General features: G+C 34.6%; 4 protein-coding genes and 1 non-coding gene across 6 annotated transcripts in view; 2 read left to right on the top strand and 3 right to left on the bottom strand.

The window, feature by feature from the left end:
* Positions 1-5,158, bottom strand: part of LOC123700020 (phosphatidylinositol 4-kinase alpha) — a 34,220-nt gene extending 29,062 nt beyond the window's left edge. Inside the window, exons 1-2 of the mRNA XM_045647111.1 lie at positions 4,970-5,158; positions 563-773 (exon numbers count right to left, since the gene is read on the bottom strand). Coding sequence (XP_045503067.1) covers positions 563-773; positions 4,970-5,053 — 295 coding nt within the window. The 5' untranslated portion in view covers positions 5,054-5,158. The remainder of the gene's footprint in view (positions 1-562; positions 774-4,969) is intronic.
* Positions 5,159-6,081: 923 nt separating this feature from the next.
* LOC123700178 (glycine-rich protein 5-like) lies at positions 6,082-7,842 on the top strand. Its single transcript, XM_045647316.1, has 4 exons — positions 6,082-6,292; positions 6,592-6,625; positions 6,836-6,937; positions 7,578-7,842. The coding sequence occupies exons 1-4, from the start codon at positions 6,242-6,244 to the stop codon at positions 7,637-7,639; spliced, it is 249 nt and encodes an 82-aa protein (XP_045503272.1). The 5' UTR covers positions 6,082-6,241; the 3' UTR covers positions 7,640-7,842.
* A 172-nt stretch (positions 7,843-8,014) lies between these two features.
* Positions 8,015-16,440, bottom strand: LOC123700177. Of its 2 annotated transcripts, XM_045647314.1 has the most exons (7): positions 16,208-16,440; positions 15,933-16,093; positions 15,625-15,739; positions 11,230-15,514; positions 8,986-9,119; positions 8,685-8,833; positions 8,015-8,188 (listed from the first exon to the last, which is right to left on the bottom strand). In XM_045647314.1, exons 1-7 carry the CDS (start codon positions 16,227-16,229, stop codon positions 8,120-8,122), a joined length of 4,935 nt encoding a protein of 1,644 aa, XP_045503270.1. In that variant the 5' UTR covers positions 16,230-16,440; the 3' UTR covers positions 8,015-8,119. The 2 variants fall into 2 exon arrangements, with proteins under 2 accessions (XP_045503270.1, XP_045503269.1); XM_045647313.1 differs by having other exon boundaries at positions 15,933-16,440.
* Positions 16,441-17,534: 1,094 nt separating this feature from the next.
* Positions 17,535-23,281, top strand: LOC123700308 (trafficking protein particle complex subunit 3). Its single transcript, XM_045647490.1, has 4 exons — positions 17,535-17,667; positions 17,748-17,953; positions 18,713-18,911; positions 22,916-23,281. The coding sequence occupies exons 1-4, from the start codon at positions 17,629-17,631 to the stop codon at positions 23,000-23,002; spliced, it is 531 nt and encodes a 176-aa protein (XP_045503446.1). The 5' UTR covers positions 17,535-17,628; the 3' UTR covers positions 23,003-23,281.
* A 32-nt stretch (positions 23,282-23,313) lies between these two features.
* Trnap-cgg lies at positions 23,314-23,390 on the bottom strand. Its single transcript is given in 2 exon segments — positions 23,314-23,349; positions 23,354-23,390. It is a non-coding gene; the product is annotated as a tRNA-Pro (tRNA).

Genomic DNA, 23,390 nt, shown 5'->3' with positions numbered 1-23,390 from the left:
ATAATATATTAGAAGAAGAAGATTTTACATTTGTTTAAGCAGGTATTAGCACTCTTTACTTATCTTTAGGATCCATTCATCCTGGTCATTCATTCAGATGAATAAAAAATATATGGGTAGTTATAAATATTATTATTTAATAGCCATGAATGTCATTGTAATTTATTTACTTCAATGTATGTCAGATTTAATCATAGTAGTGTATATTATATGTTTTCAACACGCTAATTACAAGATTCTTATCATAACAAGGCAATCACATGTATATTCTACATACTAAGTGACACTAGAATAATTATTCAGTATATTGTATTATTTTTATTTATTAAAGAATGAATAATAATCTAATAGCTATATGAAGCTTGGCACTTCTCAAATTAATGGCTACAAAAGTACGATCTCATGAATTGTGAGCAATTAATTGAGCAGACCTACAATCCTATTTGATATTTCTTACAAATTACTTCTGCTTTAATACTATTACTGTACATTTTAATCAGTATAAGGATCATTACATATATCTAATATCAATCAATAAAGCATACAGAAGCAAGCTACTCACGGTCGCCACATTTGACTCTCGTCATAGGCTCCTGAAACTGAGCATTCGAGAGACATTTCAACACTTTCAGGAAATACGGCAGAAGTTTCTCCTGGTGCTGCAAGCCACTCTGCAGGAAGTACAGTCCAAGAGCTATGCTGGCTTCTTGGCTGCGTGGCGTCACTACGAACGGCGAACTTACTTGTGGACATAGCATGAACAGTGTGTTCACCTACAAATATTTAATAATTATTATATTTGATTACAATAAATTCTCTGTTGAAAAATATAGTGAAAAATTATTAAAAAATGGCTTTCCTTCAAACAAATCTCTATCAGTGGAGACTATTTTCTTGTTTTGTACTTTTAGAGCATGTTTTACCAGTTGAGAGTCAGTTTTTAAACTTTATATTTATTTAAAATATTTTGAAGATATGTGAATTTATGTTAAGTGTTTACATATATTTTGAAATTTGTGCTTCGCCATAGTCGGATTAAAAATAAAATATTTCTAAAGTTTGTAGGTTGAGTAATCTAACATCTTATCAGATTCATCTGAGTGATTCAAAAGGTCAAGTCAAGTAAATAAGGATTAACTTAAACTTTTTAAAGTCCACAAAGTTGAATTATTTAATCCGTTCTAAATTAAAAAAACTCTGGGCTTGAATTTTTTTATAAGTTGTGTTATTTTAATAAATCAAAAAAATATTATCTCTGCTAATAAATAAATCCATCAAAATAATTATAAATTATTTACTAAGAAAAAGCTATGAAGACCGCACAAAGTTCACCAAATATAAATCTCCTAAAGCAAGGGTCTTCAACGTTTATGAAGCCAAGGGCCAACTATACTTTGATATTTGTTCGGTGGGCCGCAATAAAACAAAAACTTTTTATTACTAGCTGCGCTCCGCGGTTTCATCTGCTTTTTTCAGTTCCAGTAAGAATGTTGAAATAAAAACTAACAATAATATTTAAAGTTATTTATTATTTAATTTTACAGTACTAAAAGTAATTGAAATTGAAATCAATGAGACGATTGACATTGTTTATTCTTAACTAGCTTATCAATATCAGTCCCTATGGTGGTCGTTGAAATCCTCAAACTGTTTTCTAGGTGAATATCGGTGATTCTACTCCTTGTCTTCGACTTAACGTTTTTCATCCGAGAAAATAACTGCTCGCACAGGTATGTGGTACCAAACAGAGATGTCATTTTCAGTGCATGGTCTCTTATCTTAGGAAAATGTGTAGTAGTGATGTATTTTGAATAGAACTCGAACAATCCTAAGTTGAATTTGTCTTTCAAAGAAGAGTTGCATTGTAATTCTATCAACTCCATCTGAACATCATCAGGGACATCTTCGACAGAAACATTGAATGGGCGAGCAAACAAATTCAAGCTTTTTTCATGTTTTCGGAAATCGGTAAAACGCGACTCGAATTGTGTTTTCAGATCCAGCAGCGCGGTAATATATTTGTCCATGTTGAGAATTCGACATGACGATAAATGTGGAAAATGCGTGGTCATATTATTTTTTAACTGATTGATCCACAACTCCAACTTCACTTCAAACGCTTTTAAAGCGTCAAATAGTTCATGAACCATATTATCTTTTCCTTGCAATTTCTTATTTAAATCATTGAGATGTGCTGTTATATCAACAAGAAATCCAAAATCACTTAGCCATGCTTCATCACCAAACTGTGGAATAGCTTTATCCTTATTAAGCATAAATGCTGCAATTTCTTTTCGCAAATCGAACACCCTTTTTAACATTTTTCCCCTGCTAAGCCAACGAACATCACAGAAATAGGTAATGTCACCATATTCGGCGTCTTGTTCTTTTAAAAACTCCTGAAATTGCCTGTGGTTAAGACCTCGAGATTTGATGAAGTTAACGGTTTTTACCACAATACTCATAACGTCTTGAATATTAACTGACTTAGCACTTAAATTCTCTTGATGTATGATACAGTGGTACTGTATTAAAGAGACATCGGGATTATTTTTCTTTATTAAAGCAACAAGTCCTTCGTTTTTTCCAACCATAGATGGTGCGCCGTCTGTGCAAATTCCAGCCAAATTTGATAATTTGAGTCCATATCTATCTATGACGGAATTGAACGATTCCAACACATCACATCCTCTTGTACTACCTTTCATAGGAAAAAGAGCAGCCATTTCTTCGGTAACGACAAAATTAACGTCAATGCCGCGAATGAACACTGCCAGTTGAGCGGTGTCAGTTAGTCGGTACTTTCGTCGAGTGCAATGGAGTAATAAACAAATTGCGACACGCGTTCCTTTAATGATCGTTCGATATCATTAGCCAATTCTTCTACCCTCCTTGCGACTGTAACGCCGGAGAGACTTATTTTGGAAAAAAGTTGTTTTTGAGAGGGACATAAAACTTCCGCTGCGGCCTCCATACATTCTTTTATGAATTCACCGTCGGTAAATGGTTTTGACTTCTTAGCAATTTTCTCCGAAATTATGTACCTAGCTAACTCTTACACTTGCTTCACTATCTTCATTTTGTTTGTGAAAAGAATTCTGTTGTTTTTTAAGTTGTTTCTTCAGAGTCTCCACCTTATCAATTCGTAATTGTCCTTGAAGATGTGCAAACTTACTAGAATGTTTTGACTCATAATGACGCTTGATATTGTATTCTTTCACCACAGAAACTGATTCATTACATACGAGGCAAATGGGTTTTTCCCCGACACAGACGAAAAGATATAAATTCGTCCATTTATCTTGAAATAATCTGTGTTCATCAACGACCTTCCGTTTTCTACTTGAACTTGCTGCCATCACAATAATTTGATATTACTAAATCAAGTTACAACTTGTTTAAACGCACTGAACGAGCGAATGAGATAAACGCGTCCGAAGTTCTGTGAGATGCAAACCTGACTTGCTTGCCAGCCGCGCGCGCCACTGCGTTTCAGCGACTGCCACTGCGTCACCGCACCGTGCGCCCCTACCTGCCAAGCGCGAGCGCGGAACTCAGTTTTGGACTACGCGCGTTTTATTTAACCTATCTTACTTTTACGATAATAGCCATTGACTTTTATACCGTGCCAGATGTGGATACAGTTACCTATTCAAATTGTTTACAATACAGCTGAGCCGGTCGTTCTACAGATATAATTCTCCGAAAATATTAAATGACGAAGCGGGCCTTGAGGCTACGGCATGCATGTGCTTTGTTTCTAAGAATTACAAAAGACCCTAAACTTTGATTACTTTTACGATAATAGCCATTGACTTTTATACCGTGCCAGATGTGGATACAGTTACCTATTCAAATTGTTTACAATACAGCTGAGCCGGTCGTTCTACAGATATAATTCTCCGAAAATATTAACCAAATGTGGTCACTTAATGCGGTATGTCGTAGTAAACAATGTCGTAAAAACCAATGTTTTCGATAAGGCGGTCATATAACATTCAGCCAGGACCTTTGATTTTGGTCAATTTAACCGGTATGTTGTTCTAAAGTTCTAAACGATGTCGCCATAAACGGTTTTGACTGTATATTTTTAAATTATATAATAGAAATAAATACATAAAAACAATTTCTATACATATGAACCTCATTTTGAGTAAACTAATGCCGGGCCGCCAAGGATGCTGCCGCGGGCCGCATGCGGCCCGCGGGCCGCACGTTGAAGACCCTTATCCTAAAGCATTAATTAACAGTTTGATTATAACACAATTGGATTGTTAATATTAATATTAAGTTCACTCTCCTCAAACAATTATATATTAAAGGTAGTTAAATACATCACATCAAAACAGGCAGTACCTTTTTTCTTCTTTATATGATTAAAATTTTATAAGATCTCACATTTTGCTGAAGTGATTACTATCCTATAGTGCCTGTTAATTTTATTGTTGTATGATACAATTGTGTGTTTCCAAAGTTATATTCTACTAGTAGTTCCCGTTCCCGTGGGATTTCCGGGATGAAACCTAGCCTATATTACTCGTGGATAATGTAGCTTTCGAATGGTGAAAGAATTTTTTAAATCGGTCCAGTAGTTTATGAGCCTATTCATTACAATCAAACAAACAAACAAAGTTTTCCTCTTTATAATATTAGTGTAGATTTATAATAGAGAAGAAGAAATTCAGAGTATTTCAATTTCAAAGCTTAAACAAGTAAGTGAATATAAAATTAATTTTATAAACACAATAACATTGAAATATTTTTTGCGACATTTACGATAAATATAAAGCTTATGTCACTAGATGAGGTCATATTTTATAAAACAAAAAACAGAAAACTAAAGGTTCAGTATACTCCATGAGCGAGACACACTAATTGTCAATTAATTAAGACTATTATAAGTTCACATTGATATTCACTTCATCACTAAATAGTAAACAAGATTACAAAATACATTTTGCAACCTTACCTTTTCCCAAGGTGTTGGGTTTAAACAAGAGAGACATCTCGCTAAATGCTGGACCGTTTGCCTGAAGAAATCGTTCTCGTCCATTTTTCGATTACCTATTTAGTCTCGTTTCGCTACCATACATTTCTAATTCAAAAATTAGGAATTAATATAGTCTTCAAAATTTTAGCCACTATTACACGGGCCGAAGTGATATCACGACTGTCAAACTCAATGTCACCGCTTTGACAGTTTGTCAATAAAACATTTCATTTTACGTACATATTTTTTTTTTTCTTGAAATAAAGTATACCCACAGGCCACAGGTAGTCATATTGTGGCTTCGATCATAAGTAACAAGTAACAACCTTGCGCTCAGTATTCAATTTTACCCAATTTTTATAATGTTTTTATGTGTGCGTAACGGTTACGCCGTAACCGGGGCCATCATTTTTCGAACTTTTATCTACGCCCTTTTAACTTTTATTGCTCTGAGAACTATATCGTTGCCTTAGAATGATCTAAGATCGTTGCTCAATAATATAAAAAATAAGAAAGTGTGTGTTGTATTTGTTTGTCTTTCTTTCAATTTTATGGTTCCATTAATAGCTAGTAAGGAAAGGAGCTACAGACAGATAAGAGCAACTATGCAGTTTCTCGCCGGTTCTTCTCCATACTGCTTTCCGAATCGGTGGTAATTAATGTTAAAAATATGTAATGACGTTTTAAAAGTGCTTCTAGAAGAAGTCTGCCTCAGCCCCCGGAATCACAGACACAATAGAAAATCTATTGTGTCGTGGTCTCATTGGGCTGCTCGGTGGTCAATGGGCTAATTGAATAAAATATGAATGTTTGAGTTTGAGTTTTGAATTAGACTGATAAGCCTAAAACGTTTATGCTACCTTCATAAACGGTCGTAAAACGTCTCATTCCTAAAGGAATTACCTTTTCATATTCAGGCCTGACCGCCTGAGTATACATATAATATGTTCTGTTTACTTACTCAGGCGAAAACCTATGAAAATATATGAATATAAATATAACTATAAACTAAATGTTGATAAAATCTATAATCTACCGTCATTCGTGTTAAATTCTAGACTGTGTTTTAGACCAACAATGACACATTATTACAATTTAAGCGTGATTTAAAGATTATAATCAACATACAACAATCATGCGATTATATTATTATCGATGTAACATTCATATAAAAGTTCACATCGCATGATGATGAACATAGTGTATTAAATTTTTTCTAATAAAAACTGCATCAGTATCCCTTCGTATAAAATGTATAAACATTATTTAACTCTTTTTGTAGCTGTAACACTCATAGCAAACGTAAGTTATTTAAGATTTATGAGTAACTAGCGGTCCGCCCCGGCTTCGCCCGTGGTACATATTTCGCAATAAAAGGTAGCCTATGTTCTTTCTCAGGGTCTAAAGATTGTCTGGGCCAAATTTCTTCAAAATCAGTTGAGAGGTTTACGCGGGAAAGCGTAACAGACAGACATACAGAGTTACTTTCGCATTTATAGGTAATATTCAGTAGGGATTTTTAGATATATGATTATCAAAATACGAATAAAATATAACACGTGTATGTAATTTTAAACAACTGTTACCTTTTATATTTACAGTCTATGCAGGAAGCCGGAGGTGGCGCTGAAAGCCGTAAGTATCTACTTACATTATAGGTATTTAATAGTTACTTAGGAACACAGCTTATGAACTTCAAACGAATATTGATAGGTACATACGAGACAAGCCTTTAGGTAAAATATTATAGCGTTTAAAACTTTGAAGTCACAACCTTGCGTAAATGTGATAGGTATACAAATCTTTTGTATTTCCCTTTAATAAACCAATTAAAATTTAATACAGAAGCTAACGCCGGTATGAACGCCGATTTTGGAGCCAGTGGTGGTTTCGGCGTTGGTGGTGAAGGTGGTGATAACGCTGCTGGTAGCGATGGTGAAATAAAAGGTAAAAAAAGAGTGTGTGTGTACTTATATACACGCGTTAGAAGTTATACTTCTTTGGCGTATGGAAAAAAAATACTAGAATATACAACTTGAACATAGTTATCAATTTTCATACCACCTAGAACTAACTTCAAGTTAAATTTAGGCGTCGGTGTGCGCGCGCATCGTAAAAATTCACTCTTCATCATATTTCTCCATCGCGCCAAAAGAAGTATAACTTCAAAAATTTCAAAAAGATTGAGTTGAATCTCAGTTAAAATGAAACTATACTTACGACAAATTGTAATTGCAAATGTAGGTAATTAAAGTTTGTGTAGGTATTCGAATAGAAACTACGATTCTACAGTTTCATCTTCAGTACCAACTTAAAAGCGTCGTAGACGGTCTTTTCGTAGCATTCAGTCAAAATGGCACCTTATCACATGGCAATAATGTTCAAAGTCTGTTCTATACGCTCATTAGAAAACTCTGCTAACTAGACGCGAAGGCAGAGTTTTGCTTCGAATAAAATAATATTAACTACTTACGTCAATGAAAACCTTGAAATATTGTGTGAACGTCGATACGATCCTACAACGTGATTCATTTTTTTTTTATTGCAGATAAGTATAAGAATTTTTTTCATTGAAATATTGTTGCAGGCTCTTTTGGTTTTGGAGCTGGCGTGGGCGGCGGCGCTGATGGTGGACTAGGACCGAAATAAAAAAATTAAGGTGTAATAACGTAATTAATAAGTTGTATGCATTCGAAATAATTTATTATTTTTTTTTAGCACTTTTATTATTAATTATTTCTTAGCACTTTTAGAGATACGTAATTCTATACGTTCTTAATATTTCTACGTTTCTACTGACGATCCTATGTATTTCTTTCTTTGAAGTAAAAATTTTACGTTTCATGTGATTATCAATTTTTTTTTTTGTAACAACCTGAAACGAAATGTCCTTATCCTCTATTAATAAAATTGATCCTACTTCCTACTAATATTAAAAATGCGAAAGTTTGTGAGGACGGATGTATGTGAGTTATATAGAAATACTTGATTTTGCCTGAAACCTAAGAAATAAAACAAAATATGTAGCTACAAAAATAAATTTATTTTAAAAACATGTCTGCAACAAAACAATTTCATAAAACACATACTTAGTGCAAATAACATTAAAACAGTGCTTATAAATTCATGTCAAATTTTAATAATTGTACTATAGTTCGATAAATTCACAGCACCTTGAAGGGTCTTCTTCTGTAAATTCTGAAACAAGATTGCATTGATTAATATCAATATGAATTATATTTATAAAGAACTAAAATATTTTCGAACTTTGAATATTACTACTAAGGCCTATTAAAACACCCGTCGTGCGCACGCTTTCGTCCAATATTAATGACGATTACTTGAGCGGAGCGGCAACGTCGCGTCAATCGCATGTCATGCGTTTTTGTACGTCCGTTCATCTTCGTATTGCAATTATTGTCAATTGACGAAAATATAGAAATGCAAAAATTTTTTGAAGATGAAGGTCGCATCATAAGTCTTTAAAGGATAGACTGTCGATCAAATTTGAATGAAAATGCGTATAGGTGAGCTATTGATCTGGTTACATTATGTGCCGGTTTAAGCTTGTATGCAAACTAGTATTTGTACACAATATTCAGAAAACAGAAAAGGATTAAGTATATACAAAATACGAGTTAGCTTATTTCCAGATCTCAATCACTGAGTATTAACCATAAGGAGAATTACTCACCTTTTTAAATATACTCGCTAGTAATAAATTAGTTTTCTTTATGCTCTCCTTTTTCAACTCCTCTTTCTTTCGCACGACTTCTGGCAGTGATTTGTAGATTTTCTCTGAATGTTTTTTCATAGCACGTTCACTTATAAATTTCGGCGCCACTGAAAGTTTAGGTAATATAAAAATAAATACAAATTTGTTAAATTTCGATTTTTTTTTCTATGATTTGACATTAATCATTTTTTTAAATCTTATTTGACGAAATATTGGATTGGTAATATTTGAGATAATTAATATGAAATTTTTTACGTACATTTCTTAGTCCTAAGATCCTTGCTAAGCACTTTGGCGAATAAACGTAACTCTGATTCAGATAATTCCCTTAATTCTGGTTGGTGGGCCACCTGCATTGACAGCAGCTCGCGTTTCGCCGCCCTTTCGTTTGCTCTGAAATATAAAGAAATACGACAAAAACATTATTGTCATTGAAAGTACAGTTTATTTCATTTACAGCCTTACTTATAAACGTCTCTCAAATTTAAGAGCCCCTCTTAGCTGTTGATCAACGTTTTTTTCACTTATAAACCCAATTCAGTGTTGAGAAGTGTTTTAGCAACTGTTAAAATAATGTCAAAATTTAAGCAACGTCTGACCGTGTTTTAAATCTATTTGAGAGACATCATGGCGGATATATTGTCAAACATTTGACGTTTTGTAGTTGCCAAGAGTTATAATATTTGTGTTTTTATTCACTTCGCAGTAAAATTGTGGTAAAATGGATATTGATAGTTTGAGTAAGGATTTTACGAAGGATGTGCAGGTGCTTCGTGATTTTAGAATTCGTAGGCGTCAAAAAAAAGTTTATAAACAGAGCGTGAATCCTCTGGACCTGAAAGAAGAAGAATTCCGGTCGTAGTTTTGGAAAGCATATACGATCTGATGGGAAGCATATACGATCTGAGTCACATGCGAACGAGGAATAATTACTATAACTGTCGAGCGTTGCTTCGGGGTGTGGAAGCAAAGATTCCGCATTCTCAATGATACGATGTGGGGATTCCTCCACGTGATCAAGATCACGATTATTGCTGGTGCAGTTTTGCACAATTTAACAATACTAATTAATGAGTCTATTTTAAATCAAGGTAGGTATTTACGCAAACTACTTTCTTATGCAAACAAAGTATATTTAATAATGCCAATACATAAATGCTATCTATATTTTAATTATTTTTTTTGTTTCTTTCTAGATCCTACAGGCATTGAAAATCAATTAACAAATCCCTGTCCTACTAACTGTCCCTAATAATGTAGAAGAATAAGAAGATGAATGCGAAAATCAAGGGAAAATTTAAACACAGTCATATTGAAACTTATTTTTATAATTAAATGAATATTTTCATATTTTTGTAAATTTATTATTGTTTTCTTAAAATATTCCTCTTCCAAAGTAAGTATTTAGAGCCTTTTTTCATGAGTCTCCCTTTCCTGTTGGATTCTAATTTCATGCAACTCTTGTTGTTGCTTCATAAGTTCTTCCCTGCTTTTTTGCAAGGAGGAATAATAAATAATTGATACTCATTCTCGCAGTTATTTGATTTTTCACTGTACAAATACGATAAACATTAAACATAATTTTACATAAATCACAGCTGTACAATAATTGCTATTCCTATATTAAATTACAAAGAAATAACTATTTAATTGAAAGTTTATATAACAGTTAAATGTCATACAAAATAAAGACTACCATTCATATTTGTCAAAAAGTACATTTTTAGTCAAGTTTTACGTGAATAGCGGGTTTTATGTCGATAATGTTACTAGAAAAAAATATATCGACGTTACTTAGTTGAGAGACTGCTGAGACAGGTTTATAAGTATGATTATTTTAATCATTGTTTATGGAGTTGAGAGTTGTTTAACTGAGAGGTGTTTAAGCAACAGATCAGTCAGTTTTTATAAGTAAGGCTGTTAATATCTAAAATATATCTTAATTAAAATTAACTATCTACACTAATATTATAAAGAGGAAAACTTTGTTTGTTTGATTGTAATGAATAGGCTCATAAACAACTGGACCGATTTTAAAAATTCTTTCACCATTCGAAAGCTACATTATCCACGAGTAATATAGGCTATATATTATCACGCTAAGACCAACAGGAGCGGAGCCACGCGGGTGAAACCGCGCGGCACAGCTAGTATTACATATTAAAATATGCTGTGTCTACTAATAAAAACTTTAGGCAAACTCACCAATCCTTGTTACCTCACTTTGAATAGAATGTACATTATTACAGTGATTTACACAACTAGCACAATAATTTATTGGTGCACCTAGAAGGAACTTCTGTTAAATTTTATTCCAAATTACTACAACAAAATATAATAGACACAGTTACCTCCACAGTACATATTACAATTTTCCATACGAGGATTAGTATTGCATTTAGGAGTGTGTACAACAATCATATTCATTCTAGGAGACGTTTCGTTTGACCTGAAGTAAGAAAAATTGGTGAGTATTCGAAACTAAAAATCAAAATAAACTTACCGACTCTCATTAACTATCTTAAGACAATTCTGACGTTTTGAGCACCTTTCAACAAAGTCCGGTCGATTTCTTTCCAAATATTCCCTCACTGTTAAAGCTTGGGCTTTTCTTAACATCTCATCAGTACTAGATATCTCACTATCATTCGGAAGGCTCTTCGATCTATGTACTCTTGCACTTTGCGGAATATTGCTTTGGAATTCCCTTTCGAATTTCGCAGTCATTTCTCTGAACGGAACATTGTCTGTTTTTCGCTTTGGTACTTTAATTATAATATTGCGAAGTTGGCGGGGATTATTATCGCACGTCGTTTCTTCGCTGACTAAGCTATCGCTTTGTAGTATCAAGTTATATGCTACGCATTTACGTTTAGTTTTCTCAGCATTTACTTTACTTTTATGGCATTTATATCCTTTGCAATAGCAATGGTGGACGCGTCTACATTGATCGCAATTCACCGATGTACTACTTGATGCTTCACATTTCCTACTTGTATGCGACTTGCATTTCTTTTGATGGTATTTTTCGCATTCTTTCTTTATTTTGTTTAGGACTTGGCAAGCAGCCGAGTCAGTGGAAGTAGTAGGCAAATCTGTTGAAGTTGGGTCAGAGGAATCTGTATGAGGTTTTTTCGTCTTTTTATTTGAAAGCTGTATTCCTTTGTCTACATATGTTTTTGTTGGTGGTGTTTGGGGTATTTGTTCCTCATTTACTTTTTTATTCTCACAATTTGATGCTTGTGAGACTTTATTTTCCTGGTCAGTATTATCTCTACTATCTTCTGTATCTAGTAAGTAATTTAGAACTGTTATTAATTCTTTGAAACACTTTCTTCTCTTACTCTTTTCAATGTCTCTTTTTGAGTATCTTTTAGTTATATCTTGAATCAGATCAATTAATGGGTCTTTAGAAGGATTTTCATTCGTACTATCACCTGAACTTTTCGAAATACTTTTAGAGCATGTGGTTTGTGAATCACTATCAGAAGTAGCTTTAGAACTTGAACAAATCTTACTTATTTTGGAAGATCGTTCAGTACTGCTAGTTTGTTTTTCTTCAGTTTCAGTGGAAACAGCTTTAGCAGCAATATCTAGATTGTCACAAACGTTTTGACTTTCTCTATTGTCATTTGCAATTGGATCAAATGATACATGAGAAGCCTTTTCCATCTTTCCTGTGTCAGTGTTAGAACGCAGTAATGGTTTTTGAGGATTAGTTTGTTCTCTTTTGGGATATGTATTAAATTTCTTATCTTGAACCATACAACCCACTTGACAAGCTTTTCCTGCATTATTTTTATTACAAGTATCCATACAAGTTTCGTAATTATATACAACTGTAGTTTCCTTGAGAGGTTCTTTGAATACATCAAGATTGGTTGATTGTACACCTTTAGAACATTCTTCTAGTAAGGATGTAGAATTGTCTACTGTTAATGGTTTATTAGTAACAGTTTCTTTTGATTCATGGGTTATAAATTCCTGATTTGACTTGTTTGATACAGGTGTATCTATTTCCGCAGTTGATGATGATTCAGAGTTGCCCAAACTTACTTTTAATGTCATATTTGTTCCCTGAATTGGGATTGTAAAATTTTTAAGCTTTGGCATATTTACTTGACTTCCAACATTGTTGAAAGTACTGAGGTCTACATCTGATTGAATTTCTTTATCTAGTCTCAAAACAGCTAAAGATTTATTTTCCGAAATTGTTCTTGGAGATTTTCTCGTGACTTTATCTATACTTTTATCTTTACTATGTGATGCAGTATTCATTTCTTCGTTATAAGTTTTCATACTATTCTCTGAAGTCAAGGGTGATATTTCTCTACATTGTTTGCTTATTAATTTTGCACAATCTTTGTTATCAATTATAACAATATCAGAGAAAGATGGATCAGCGATTTTAGGATCAATACTTATCTCAGTTTGAGTCCATCTGATAGCTTCATGTATAATTTTATTTGTTTGTTTTTTTGGTGATATATCTTCTTTTAAAGAAGGAACATTGTCAGAAATTGATGATGCAACACTTTTCGAGCTAGACTTACGACGCAGTATTCGCTCCAAATCCAAATTTGTTTGTGATGATTTTGAACTAGAGCTTTCTTGTGTGTTTATACATTTCTTTTCATGAGGTTGATTTTCATTACTAGCTTTATTCACATTATAATTTGGTATTAAACTAGCAGGGTCGTGATCTCTACTACAATCTATATTAAAGCAAGATTGATTATATGATTGTGGATCTTTATTCTTAATTTTGAGACCACTGTTTATGAAATGTGTACACCTACATCTGTAAGCATTATCAGGCTTATTTTGAGCATGTCTTTCTAGACAAAAACAAGTATGTTGATTATTTTTACTTGGCAAATCAGGTTTGCAAATATGTGGATGACTACATTTTGGACTTTCTTTATATTGATCATTATCTTTCATTTGGATCTTATCACAACATTGTATATTCACTTGCACTGAGCTATCTGTTACGTCTAATTTACCATGGGATGTATGATATGGACAACAACAATAATGTTTTTCATTTTTACTGCATGAAGCAGTGGCAGCTTCTACTGGGTCTCTGTTTTTTAATTTCATATTTTTCTTTTGACTATCAGATGCACCAGATGATAATGTAAAAACTGAATGACTTCTATGCTTCCTTATTGGATTTATGTCATTCATATGTAAATGAGTATTACTTCCACCTTCCAGTCTACTAGCATCACCAGACCCATCATCATAGTTATTTCTAATCAAGTCTTTCATTAAATCTTTTATTCTATTTTGAGCATTTTGATCAGATTGGTTATAAGTATTGAGTCGCATATCAGAGCCAACTAGTTTTTGTTTAAAAAGCAATTCTTTTTCTTTCAAATGTTGTTTATATGCCTGTTCTCTGCGTAAAGCCTTCAGATATTTTTGATAAAGCTCTTCAGATGATGTTTTTGTATATTTTTCAGATATATCTGAATCGGTATTATATGTTGCATGTACTTTTGCAGAGGCAGGATTTATAGGAATGTCATTATTTATTACTGAAGGTAGATTAGGAGTACTTTGTGATGTAGAAGGTAAAACATTGGAATTGAATTTATCTGTACGTATTATGGATTTCTTTGGTTTCAGAAGTTTCTTGTCACCAGTGTCATTTTGATCTGATGTACTTGTTGTGGTGTGATTGCTTCCTGCTAAGTCTAGCTTTTTACTATCAAAACTCAATCCAGAAAGAAAATCTGTCGTACTTTCGTCATCTTTGTATTTACTTTTTAAAAGCCTTTGAACAATTTCTTTAATGAGCTTTTTCTTGAGTTCTTCATCAGTATGTTTTTTGTTGAGAGTAATTTTAAGCAAGTCAATGCTTTTTTCTAAATCTCTAACAAATGAATTTTTATCTTTGCTTGAGTCAGTGGTGTGTCCAGCACTAGATTCTAAGCTGGATTTGTTGTCACTTCTAACTTGTGAAACATTGTTTTGGTTGTGGTCATTATTAATTTGATTCTGGTGATAAATATGTCCAGGCATGTATTCAAAACTCTCTGCAGCTGATATTTGTTCCCCACTTTTTTGGACTTGATTTGATTCTATATGAGCAACAACCTGCCTTTTCTCTTTAGGTTTTCTTCTCACTTTTCTCAACTTCTTCCTTCTATTCCTCTTTTTCAAAGTATTTATATTAACATGCACTGGGAACTTTTGCATTGTGTTTGTAGGAATATCATTTGAGCCACTACATTTATCCTCTTTTGTCAAGGTTGTCTGTATTTCTTTGTCAAATTTTACTTCTTGTGTCATTTCTGTTTCAACAGATACCTTTTCAGGAGAACTAGATATGTTCTTAGTCACATTTTCAATATTAACTTCACCCTTTTTATCCACATTGAAGGTGATGTGTTTTGTGAGATTTAAATTGAAGGCTTGACTAGTTTCTGGGATCTGAGGCAAAGTTAATTGGACATGATCAACATCTTTGTTGAGTATTTTCGTAGTTTTCTTTATAAGATCTTTTCTGCCCTTTGATTTGCTTTCACTTGGTTCAAGAGGCGTAGAATGTGCTGTGGGAACCCCTACATGACTACTATGTTGTGTGTCATTAAAACAATACTGTTGCTGTAGCGCCAGTCGCTCTAATGTGCTCAAACTTGACGCTGATGTTTTCTTATCACTCTCATTCCCATATCCCACATCAGCCAATGAATCCCACTCTAGTTTACGTTGTGATGTGACACTACTTGTTGGTGAATGTGGTTTATTCATAGATGTATCTAGAGTCCCATCTTTAGCTAAAAACATAAAGAAATTACTTATTACTTATAATATATAAATTCAATGATCAATATATCCATATTCATATAACCACTAAATTGAGTTTAAATAAACTTGTTTGACTTACATTTAAGTGAATGAACATCGTCTGAGTTTTCAGAATCATTATCAGAGATTCTTTCTTCAGGTACTTCATTTATGATTGGTGGTGAATCAGATTCTGCCATCTGCACAGTTTCTCTCTACAATAGCAGTAAAAGACATAAAAAGCTAAATGCTACACAATAAAGTTCATTAACATTTTATACTATATTATATGTTTACATATTAAATTACTATGACATGACCCACTTTTAAAGTATGAATAGTTTATATATCTAATTCACTTTTGTAAACAACATTAATTATATCTTAAGTAACATTTAACAAACTTACCGGTATTTGTGAACCAGAGGGCTCTGGGATTGAACATTTTATAGAAATCCGACAAAGTTCTGTTGAAGATTCACTCTTTTTTTCTCCAGAGTCAGAAGAATCACTCAATGCCTTCATTTTCCTCCAAAATGAACTACTCGGATCCCTTATCTCGTTTTGTGCTGTAGATAACGAAAAGAACTGTTCCAAATCCCGTTTCTTTCCAAACTTTTTATAATATTCTAGAATTAGATTATTTACAGCTGAACTTTTTTGTAATGCATCGTAATATTCACCTCTTTCTTCGTCTTTCTCCATCTCAAATAATGAGTTTTCATGGCAAAATGAAACACATATTTCACACAAACAAAAGAAGAACTCGTTATTTATTTAATTTTCAACAAATTTATTTGAGAATTTAATAAAAATTTAAATTTTAAAACCATAACAAACTTAAAAATGAAATTTTCAAAACAGTCAAACGCCTTTTGCATATTTTTCAAACCGAATTCCTTCGGCCTTCCTTTTTTTTTATTAATTTATTCATAACCATGGATACAAGTCCTTCAGTCGCAATCTTAAAGTACCTAATCTTCGGCCTTCCTATCTAAGAGTGTTGCCATTTAGGTACCTACTAGGTATTTAAGTATTTAACACAGTAGGTATTTATAATATTTCATGGAACCATGATAGAATGTATTTGATTTTCCGTGTTCCCAACGTGTTCCAAACTGCCAAAAATTTATAGAATGTGTGTAAAATGGCTTGTTTATATTAGAAGCTTTTTTTGTTTAATAAGGTCAGCCACATACATCAGTTTTCCTGATTCGGAAACCGTGTAGATACGGTTCAAGATCTTGAAAAATTCGGTACGACTACCACACACATACGTTTTTTTCCGTTCGGAATACCGAGATTAGTCTTGGAGTAGCTTCAGTGGAGAGCACACGTTTGGAAGAAGCATGAATTTCGACGACGATTTCCTCCTTGCAATCGCATTTTTACTTTCTCAGAAAAAGAAAAAGCGTCGTCGTTACTGGCTACATCCACTAAACACAACAAAGAATAACGGAGGGCCAACATTATGTAAAAAGAGCTATATTACGAGCCTATCCAGAAAGATTTTTGGTTTTTCTCCGTCAGGAATTCCGAATGCATGGGCTTGCATTCGGAAAGAACGTACGGAGGGAAAACCGTACGGAAAGTTATCGAATGTGTGTGACATTAATTATTATTTTTGTATGAATTTACTGCGTTCAGAGGCCCGGATTCGGAAAACGGATCAGGAAATCGTATCAGGAAAACTGATGTATGAGGCCGACCTAAGTGAAATACAAATAGAAATAATTTCATATGTTCAAACCTTGAGCATTAAACCAACTTCAAACAGTTATTTTAATACTCAAAATACCAATTATAAGTTTAATAAAACAATAAAAGGTCACACCCATCATAAATTGGCGTAAAAATGCATTTGAATAATTTTTTAAGACGTTTTTTAACGTTGACAATTTTATGTCAACTGTCACTGTCAATTTTTTTAAATCGTCTTCATAGTTCATTAAAAATTGTGGGCAGTGTGAACTGTGTGACTACTGACTGTGAGTCAAAAACTAACTAATACAAAAACTTATGTAGGTACAGCATTTAGTCAAAAATATTTCTTATAAACTGATAATTTAGCAAGTGAAAAGGATAAATTGCATTTCACTCAAAGATGTCTCGGCAAACTTCTAGGCTTGATGCGAAAAAAGTCGTAAGTAGAGACGTCGACTACCTAGATATACTCAGACAAACTTTTCTACAAAATCAATTGTTTTCAATGTATTATTTCAGAATTCAGAGTTACTAACACTTACATACGGTGCACTAGTTTCACAAATGTTGAAAGAAATCGATAATACAGATGATGTAAATAAACAGCTAGAGAGAATTGGTTACAATATGGGCGTGCGGTTGATTGAAGATTTTTTAGCTCGGACAGGTTCAAACAGATGCCTGGAGATGAGGGAGACTGCAGATAAAATACAGCAAGCATTTAGGTATGTAGTAACTTTAAGCTTATTCGTTTACTATGCTCATTGTCTACAACTCAATGTTTCCTATTTTTAAAGCCCATAACACTGCTTCATTATATTCTAACCAATAACTTAGTAAGAAAAGTTTTAATTAAAAACTCAATTATCAAGAACAGACAATGAAATATAGTTTAGAACATATGAATTCTCTTGCACTGCATAAACAGTAAAAAAATTGGTTGTCTGTAAAGTCGGTTTTACTGACGATAGTTGAACGTGACAACGTCTTAAGGCCGATTGTGCTTCTTTGTCGCTCGTACCGCGCTCTCGCTTGCACTTCAAGCCTTACGGAACGCCTCAGAGCGAGGTAACGCCGCATGAGTCATGTTTTTTCGTGCGTGCAGCCGGCTCTTTCGAATTATAAGACGTTGTCTTGTCAAAAAGCAATTTACTACAGAAAATGTGCAGCTATCTATTAAGAAATAAAACTGAAATGTCTCTCTTTGTTCCCCTGACTACGCTCAGTGTGCGAAATGTGGGGTTAGTAATAATTTTAATGTATAAATCACATCTTCTTATGATTAATATGAATAATTGAAATTTCAAATCCGTTTTAATGTCTTTAATTGCTAAATTGATAATACTTGGTTTAAATAAAAAAAAAAGAAAAAGCTATCTATTTATTATAATATACTAAAAAACAATAATGTATACGTACAACTAATGGTTGTACGTATACATTATTGTTTATGTGACGTTAACATTAATGTAACGACATTGCAGACTGTACCTGAACATGCAGCCAACCGTCACAAGTTGGAGTAGCGCCGGAGACGAGTTTTCCCTTGTCTGGGACCAGTGTCCCCTGAGCGAATGGGTGGAGATGCCTAACAATGGGCTGAAGTACTGCGGCCTGATACCGGGAGCTATACGGGGGGCATTGCAAATGGTCCAGCTTGATGTACAGTGCTGGTTTATTCAGGTATGTTTTAGCTTTGAAATGCTAATATTTGACCCTGGTATATGCGGTAATCTCTGGTGTCTTCTTCTTCTTCTTTCAAGCCTTAATTCACCCATAGTCGGGTATAGGCCTCCTCATGTTTTTTCCATTCTTTTCGGTCTTTGGCCAGACGCATCCAAGATTTACCCGCTGTTTTAGAAATATCGTCGGACCACCGTGCTTTCGGTTTGCCTGGCTTACGTCTACCATTCCATGGTCTCCATTCCGCCACTTTCAACGCCCAACGCCCGTCGCTCCTTCGGCACATGTGGCCTGCCCATCTCCACTTGAGTTGGCATACTTTGAGAACAATATCAGTAACCTTTGTACGTTTTCTGATAGTTCTATTTGGTATGTGGTCTAAAAGGGAGATTCCGAGCATGGCACGTTCCATTGAACGTTGAGCTACTTGCAGTTTGTGAGTAACTTTTTTAGTCAATGTCCACGTTTCTGCACCGTATGTGATCGAAGGTGTGACGCATTGATCGAACATTCGCCGCCTGAGAAATAGTGGGATTTTCTGGTTTTTAAGGATATCGGCAAGTTTACTGAAAGCCGCCCAACCTAGTTGTATTCTTCTGTCTATTTCATCTGTCTGCCCATCCCCTTCCAGTTGTATGGTTTGGCCTAGGTATATGTATGTTGTTACTCTTTGTATTGTGTGTTCCCTAACGGCTAAGCTGTTCAAGTTAGGGTATTCTCTGCACATGAATTGGGTTTTTTGTGTATTCATTTTTAATCCAACAGCAAGCGAAGCGCAATACAATTGCTCGATCATCGTTTGTAAGGCATCGGGTGTGTGTGCAAATAGGATGATATCATCAGCAAAGCGTAGGTGAGATAAAAATTCTCCGTTGATATTCGCACCTGTTGATGACCAATCCAATGTTCTAAATACGTCCTCTAAGGCCGCTGTAAATAATTTTGGCGATATTGTATCTCCCTGTCGAACGCCTCGCTGAATAGGGATAGGTTGGGTAAGTTGATGAAGTTTGACTTGGAGAGTAGCACCGCGGTAGATTTCTTTCAAAATTTCCACATATCTCGTGTCAATTTGACAGCGTTGTAGAGCATGGAATACTGCCCAGTGTTCCAAGGTGTCGAAAGCCTTTTCATAATCAATAAAAGCTACACATAATGACTGACAGTATTCTGCGCATTTTTCTATGACCTGGCGTACGGTAAATATGTGATCAATTGTTGAGAAATTTCGTCTAAATCCCGCTTGCTCCACTGGTTGTTCAGCGTCAAGTTTACTAGCAAGTCTATTTGTCAGTAGTTTGGTAAAAAACTTTATAGATGTGAAGAAGGATCGATATAGGCCTATAGTTGGCAAGATTGGCCTTGTCGCCTTTCTTGTACAATAATGTGACTATGGCATTTTTCCATCTTTCAGGAGCTCGCCCTTGTATAAGCACACTATTGTAAAGTTGTTGGAGTTCTTTGAGAAATACTGGGCCTGATTTTTTGAGCAGTTCAACTGGAATGTTGTCTTCACCGGGCACTTTATCACATTTCATTTGCTTTAGGTAAGTCTTCCGTGTAGTGTCTCGTTAATTTAGCTCTGCAGTCTCCCGGTATAGAAGTAGGTCGTGATGATGAGGTGTATAGGTTGGAATAGAATTTTTCAACAATCTCCGTAATCTTTTCTAGATCGTTGGTCTCTTTCCCATTTTCTGCCTTCAGTCTACAAATATGCTGGCTACCAATTGACAACTTTTTTCTGAATACTTTGGGGCCTCGGTTCTTAGAAATAGTATCCATTATAGTGTCGTGGATATGATTTCTGCAATCCCGCCGTATAGCTCTTTTGACTGTTTTGTTAAATACTGATATGTCGCTTGAGTGATTAGAGAGTAGGGTGCGTCTTTGATCGATCAGGTTTCGGGTGGTCACTGATAATATATGAAATTTCTTGCCGGCTTTTGGTTTGCTAAACTCCATTGCAGCCGTTTTAAGTGCATTTGATAGATGATCATTTATGTTGTCAATGTCTTCGTCTACACTTTTCTCTCCAAGCTCTCTAAGCAGATCTTGAACACGCTGTTGAAATTGGTCGGTATTGGCGGATATAGCATTTAAATTATATTTTACATTTCTTCTTTGTATGAGTTTTGAGCGTTCAGACTTTGTATTCAGACGGATTTTGGCTCTAACTATCCTGTGGTCACTGCCCATGTTAATGCAGTTTAAAGTACTGACGTCAGTTGTTACGTATTTCTTGTTTGTTAGAATGTAATCTATTTGATTTTTAGTAGTACCATCTGGACTAGCCCAGGTCCACTTCCGGTTATTCTTTTTTTGGAAAAATGTATTCATTGCATATAATTTATGTTTAATTAGAAAGTTTACCAATAATTGACCTCTACTATTTCTGGTACCCAACCCATGCCTTCCTATGTATTCGTCATTTATTGTAGATCCTTCTCCAATCTTTGAATTAAAATCACCCATAACAATAGTATCAAGGCGAAGTGTTAAGAGCGTCTTCTAGGTGACCATAGAATTCATCGACAACCAAGTCGGGGCAGGAGCTCGTTGGTGCGTACACCTGCACAACTTTTAGTTTTAGACGACTATTAACGTTAAAAATAGCGTAAATTACCCTAGATGAAACGGGGGTCACGCTCTTAAGAAGATGTGCAAAGGATTTATTAATTAAAATTCCAACACCACCCTGCGAGTTCTCATTTCCTTTGTGGTATAGAAGGTGGCCAGACGGTAGTCTTGTGAGACCTTCACCCTGTCGGCGTGTTTCGCAAAGACCCATAACTGTCCAATTGATTTTGTTCAGGACGCTGTTTTCAAGTTCCACAAGATGTTCGTTTTTAAGAAGACTTCTCACATTAAACGTAGCAAAATTTAGAGTGTTTTTATGGCAGCCGGATCCCGTCCAGAGATTTTTAGCACCCCCTGTCCTGTCGGATCCCCGACCGCTGCCGTAGTCAGGCCTAACAGGACCGCTGGGAACTGGGGGCCGTGGTTTATTGGCTTTATTCATATTAATCATGAGGGGTTTTAGCCGTGAAACGCCGTGCTGGCTAGTGCAAGTTGGCGAGTCCACTCTTTCAGAGGGTATTTACTCCTCTGGGCTTGTGGTAGCCCTCTCTGACGGTAGGCAGAGTGTTCGGGTTATTTGACCGCCGCCCGATACTCGGCGTTGACGGTTTTACGGTTTGCTAGGTCGAATACGCAAGAACCAACCTTCCTCCTTTCTCACCCGGGCTTAGGACCGGCCATGGCGGAGTTAATCTCTGGTGTATGTATGGGTTATTGTTTTTATTGGTTATTCTGAATAATAATTAAGTTGTTCAAGATAGAACTGTGAACTTTCTATGCAAATGAATTGATTTATCACTGGGTATTTATTAGGTATTTATTGATATAATATTATAATATGTATAGTTTGTGTTTAAAAATTATATATAGGCACAAATTCTACTTACAATACTTTCTTTAGTTCATTAAGAGCATGTATTCAAAATGAATAACAAAATATGTGTTTAGGAAACATGTGCCATATTCAAACACAAACTTACTGCGTCTCAAACACAAGAGAGACAATTTGATTTACAACCAAAAGTACAAATTTTACCTATAAAATATGAGTAAGTCTTGTTCATAATTAATTCACCATTTTTTTATCATACAACAATCATTGAAGGCCAAAAAATTTTTTTTGATGTGACAACGTCTTATAATTCGATAGAGCCGGCTGCACGCCCGAAAAAACATGACTCATGCGGCGTTACCTCGCTCTGAGGCGTTCCATGTAAGGCTTGAAGTGCAAGCGAGAGCGCGGAACGAGCAACAAAGAAGCACAATCGTTGTCACGTTCAACTAGTGTCAGTAAACCGACTTTACAGAGAACCAATTTTTTTGTATTGAAATTGATTGAAGTAATTTTAAATGATAGATCGATATTTTTATTTACACATTATTTGGTTTATAATAGTGATCTAAATCTTTTACATTATGTTTTCCAGGACCAACTAAAAGGCGATGCGGTAACTGAGTTAAGAGTGAAGTATATAAAGAGATTGGAAGACGCGGTACCAGCTGGTGAAGATTAAGGGATATTTATTTGTTTTATATAGGGTTAATTCTCATACAGAATTAATTAAGGCTAGTTCACACTGTATAGAGTAGTGACTGATGATTATTTTCTAAGACAATTTGTATATTGAGCAAAACTATATGATTGTTTGAGTAGTTTTTGTAAAGGTAATTGTATGTAAATGGTATGTATTTATTAGTTCATATTTGTTTTTGGAATGTTATCTGAATATTCAGAACAACATGTCATAATTGAAATTGATATTTTTGGTTTTATGGCATTCAAATGCTTTATAAATATAAATTTATAAAGAATAGAAAAAAATCGATCACGAGGCGGGACTCGAACCCGCATCCTTTCGCGCCATTCCGGGGCGGATGCCTGACCAACTCGGCCACTCGTGA

This window comes from Colias croceus, chromosome 19 (assembly GCF_905220415.1).
Source record: "Colias croceus chromosome 19, ilColCroc2.1".
In the NCBI taxonomy this organism is placed as follows: domain Eukaryota; kingdom Metazoa; phylum Arthropoda; class Insecta; order Lepidoptera; family Pieridae; genus Colias; species Colias croceus.
This window is presented reverse-complemented; position numbering and strand designations above follow the sequence as displayed.

Bases quoted from the DNA above. Each gene is read 5' to 3' on its own strand.
- LOC123700308 (XM_045647490.1), top strand. From the start codon at position 17,629: ATGTCTCGGCAAACTTCTAGGCTTGATGCGAAAAAAGTC. The intron at 17,668-17,747 runs GTAAGTAGAGAC...GTATTATTTCAG, and splicing joins GGCTTGATGCGAAAAAAGTC to AATTCAGAGTTACTAACACT. The intron at 18,912-22,915 runs GTATGTTTTAGC...TATGTTTTCCAG, and splicing joins TACAGTGCTGGTTTATTCAG to GACCAACTAAAAGGCGATGC.
- LOC123700177 (XM_045647313.1), bottom strand. From the start codon at position 16,229: ATGGAGAAAGACGAAGAAAGAGGTGAATATTACGATGCATTACAAAAA. The intron at 15,740-15,932 runs GTAAGTTTGTTA...CTGCTATTGTAG, and splicing joins CCTCTGGTTCACAAATACCG to AGAGAAACTGTGCAGATGGC. The intron at 15,515-15,624 runs GTAAGTCAAACA...TTATGTTTTTAG, and splicing joins CGATGTTCATTCACTTAAAT to CTAAAGATGGGACTCTAGAT.
- LOC123700178 (XM_045647316.1), top strand. From the start codon at position 6,242: ATGTATAAACATTATTTAACTCTTTTTGTAGCTGTAACACTCATAGCA. The intron at 6,293-6,591 runs GTAAGTTATTTA...TTATATTTACAG, and splicing joins CTGTAACACTCATAGCAAAC to TCTATGCAGGAAGCCGGAGG. The intron at 6,938-7,577 runs GTAAAAAAAGAG...ATATTGTTGCAG, and splicing joins TAGCGATGGTGAAATAAAAG to GCTCTTTTGGTTTTGGAGCT.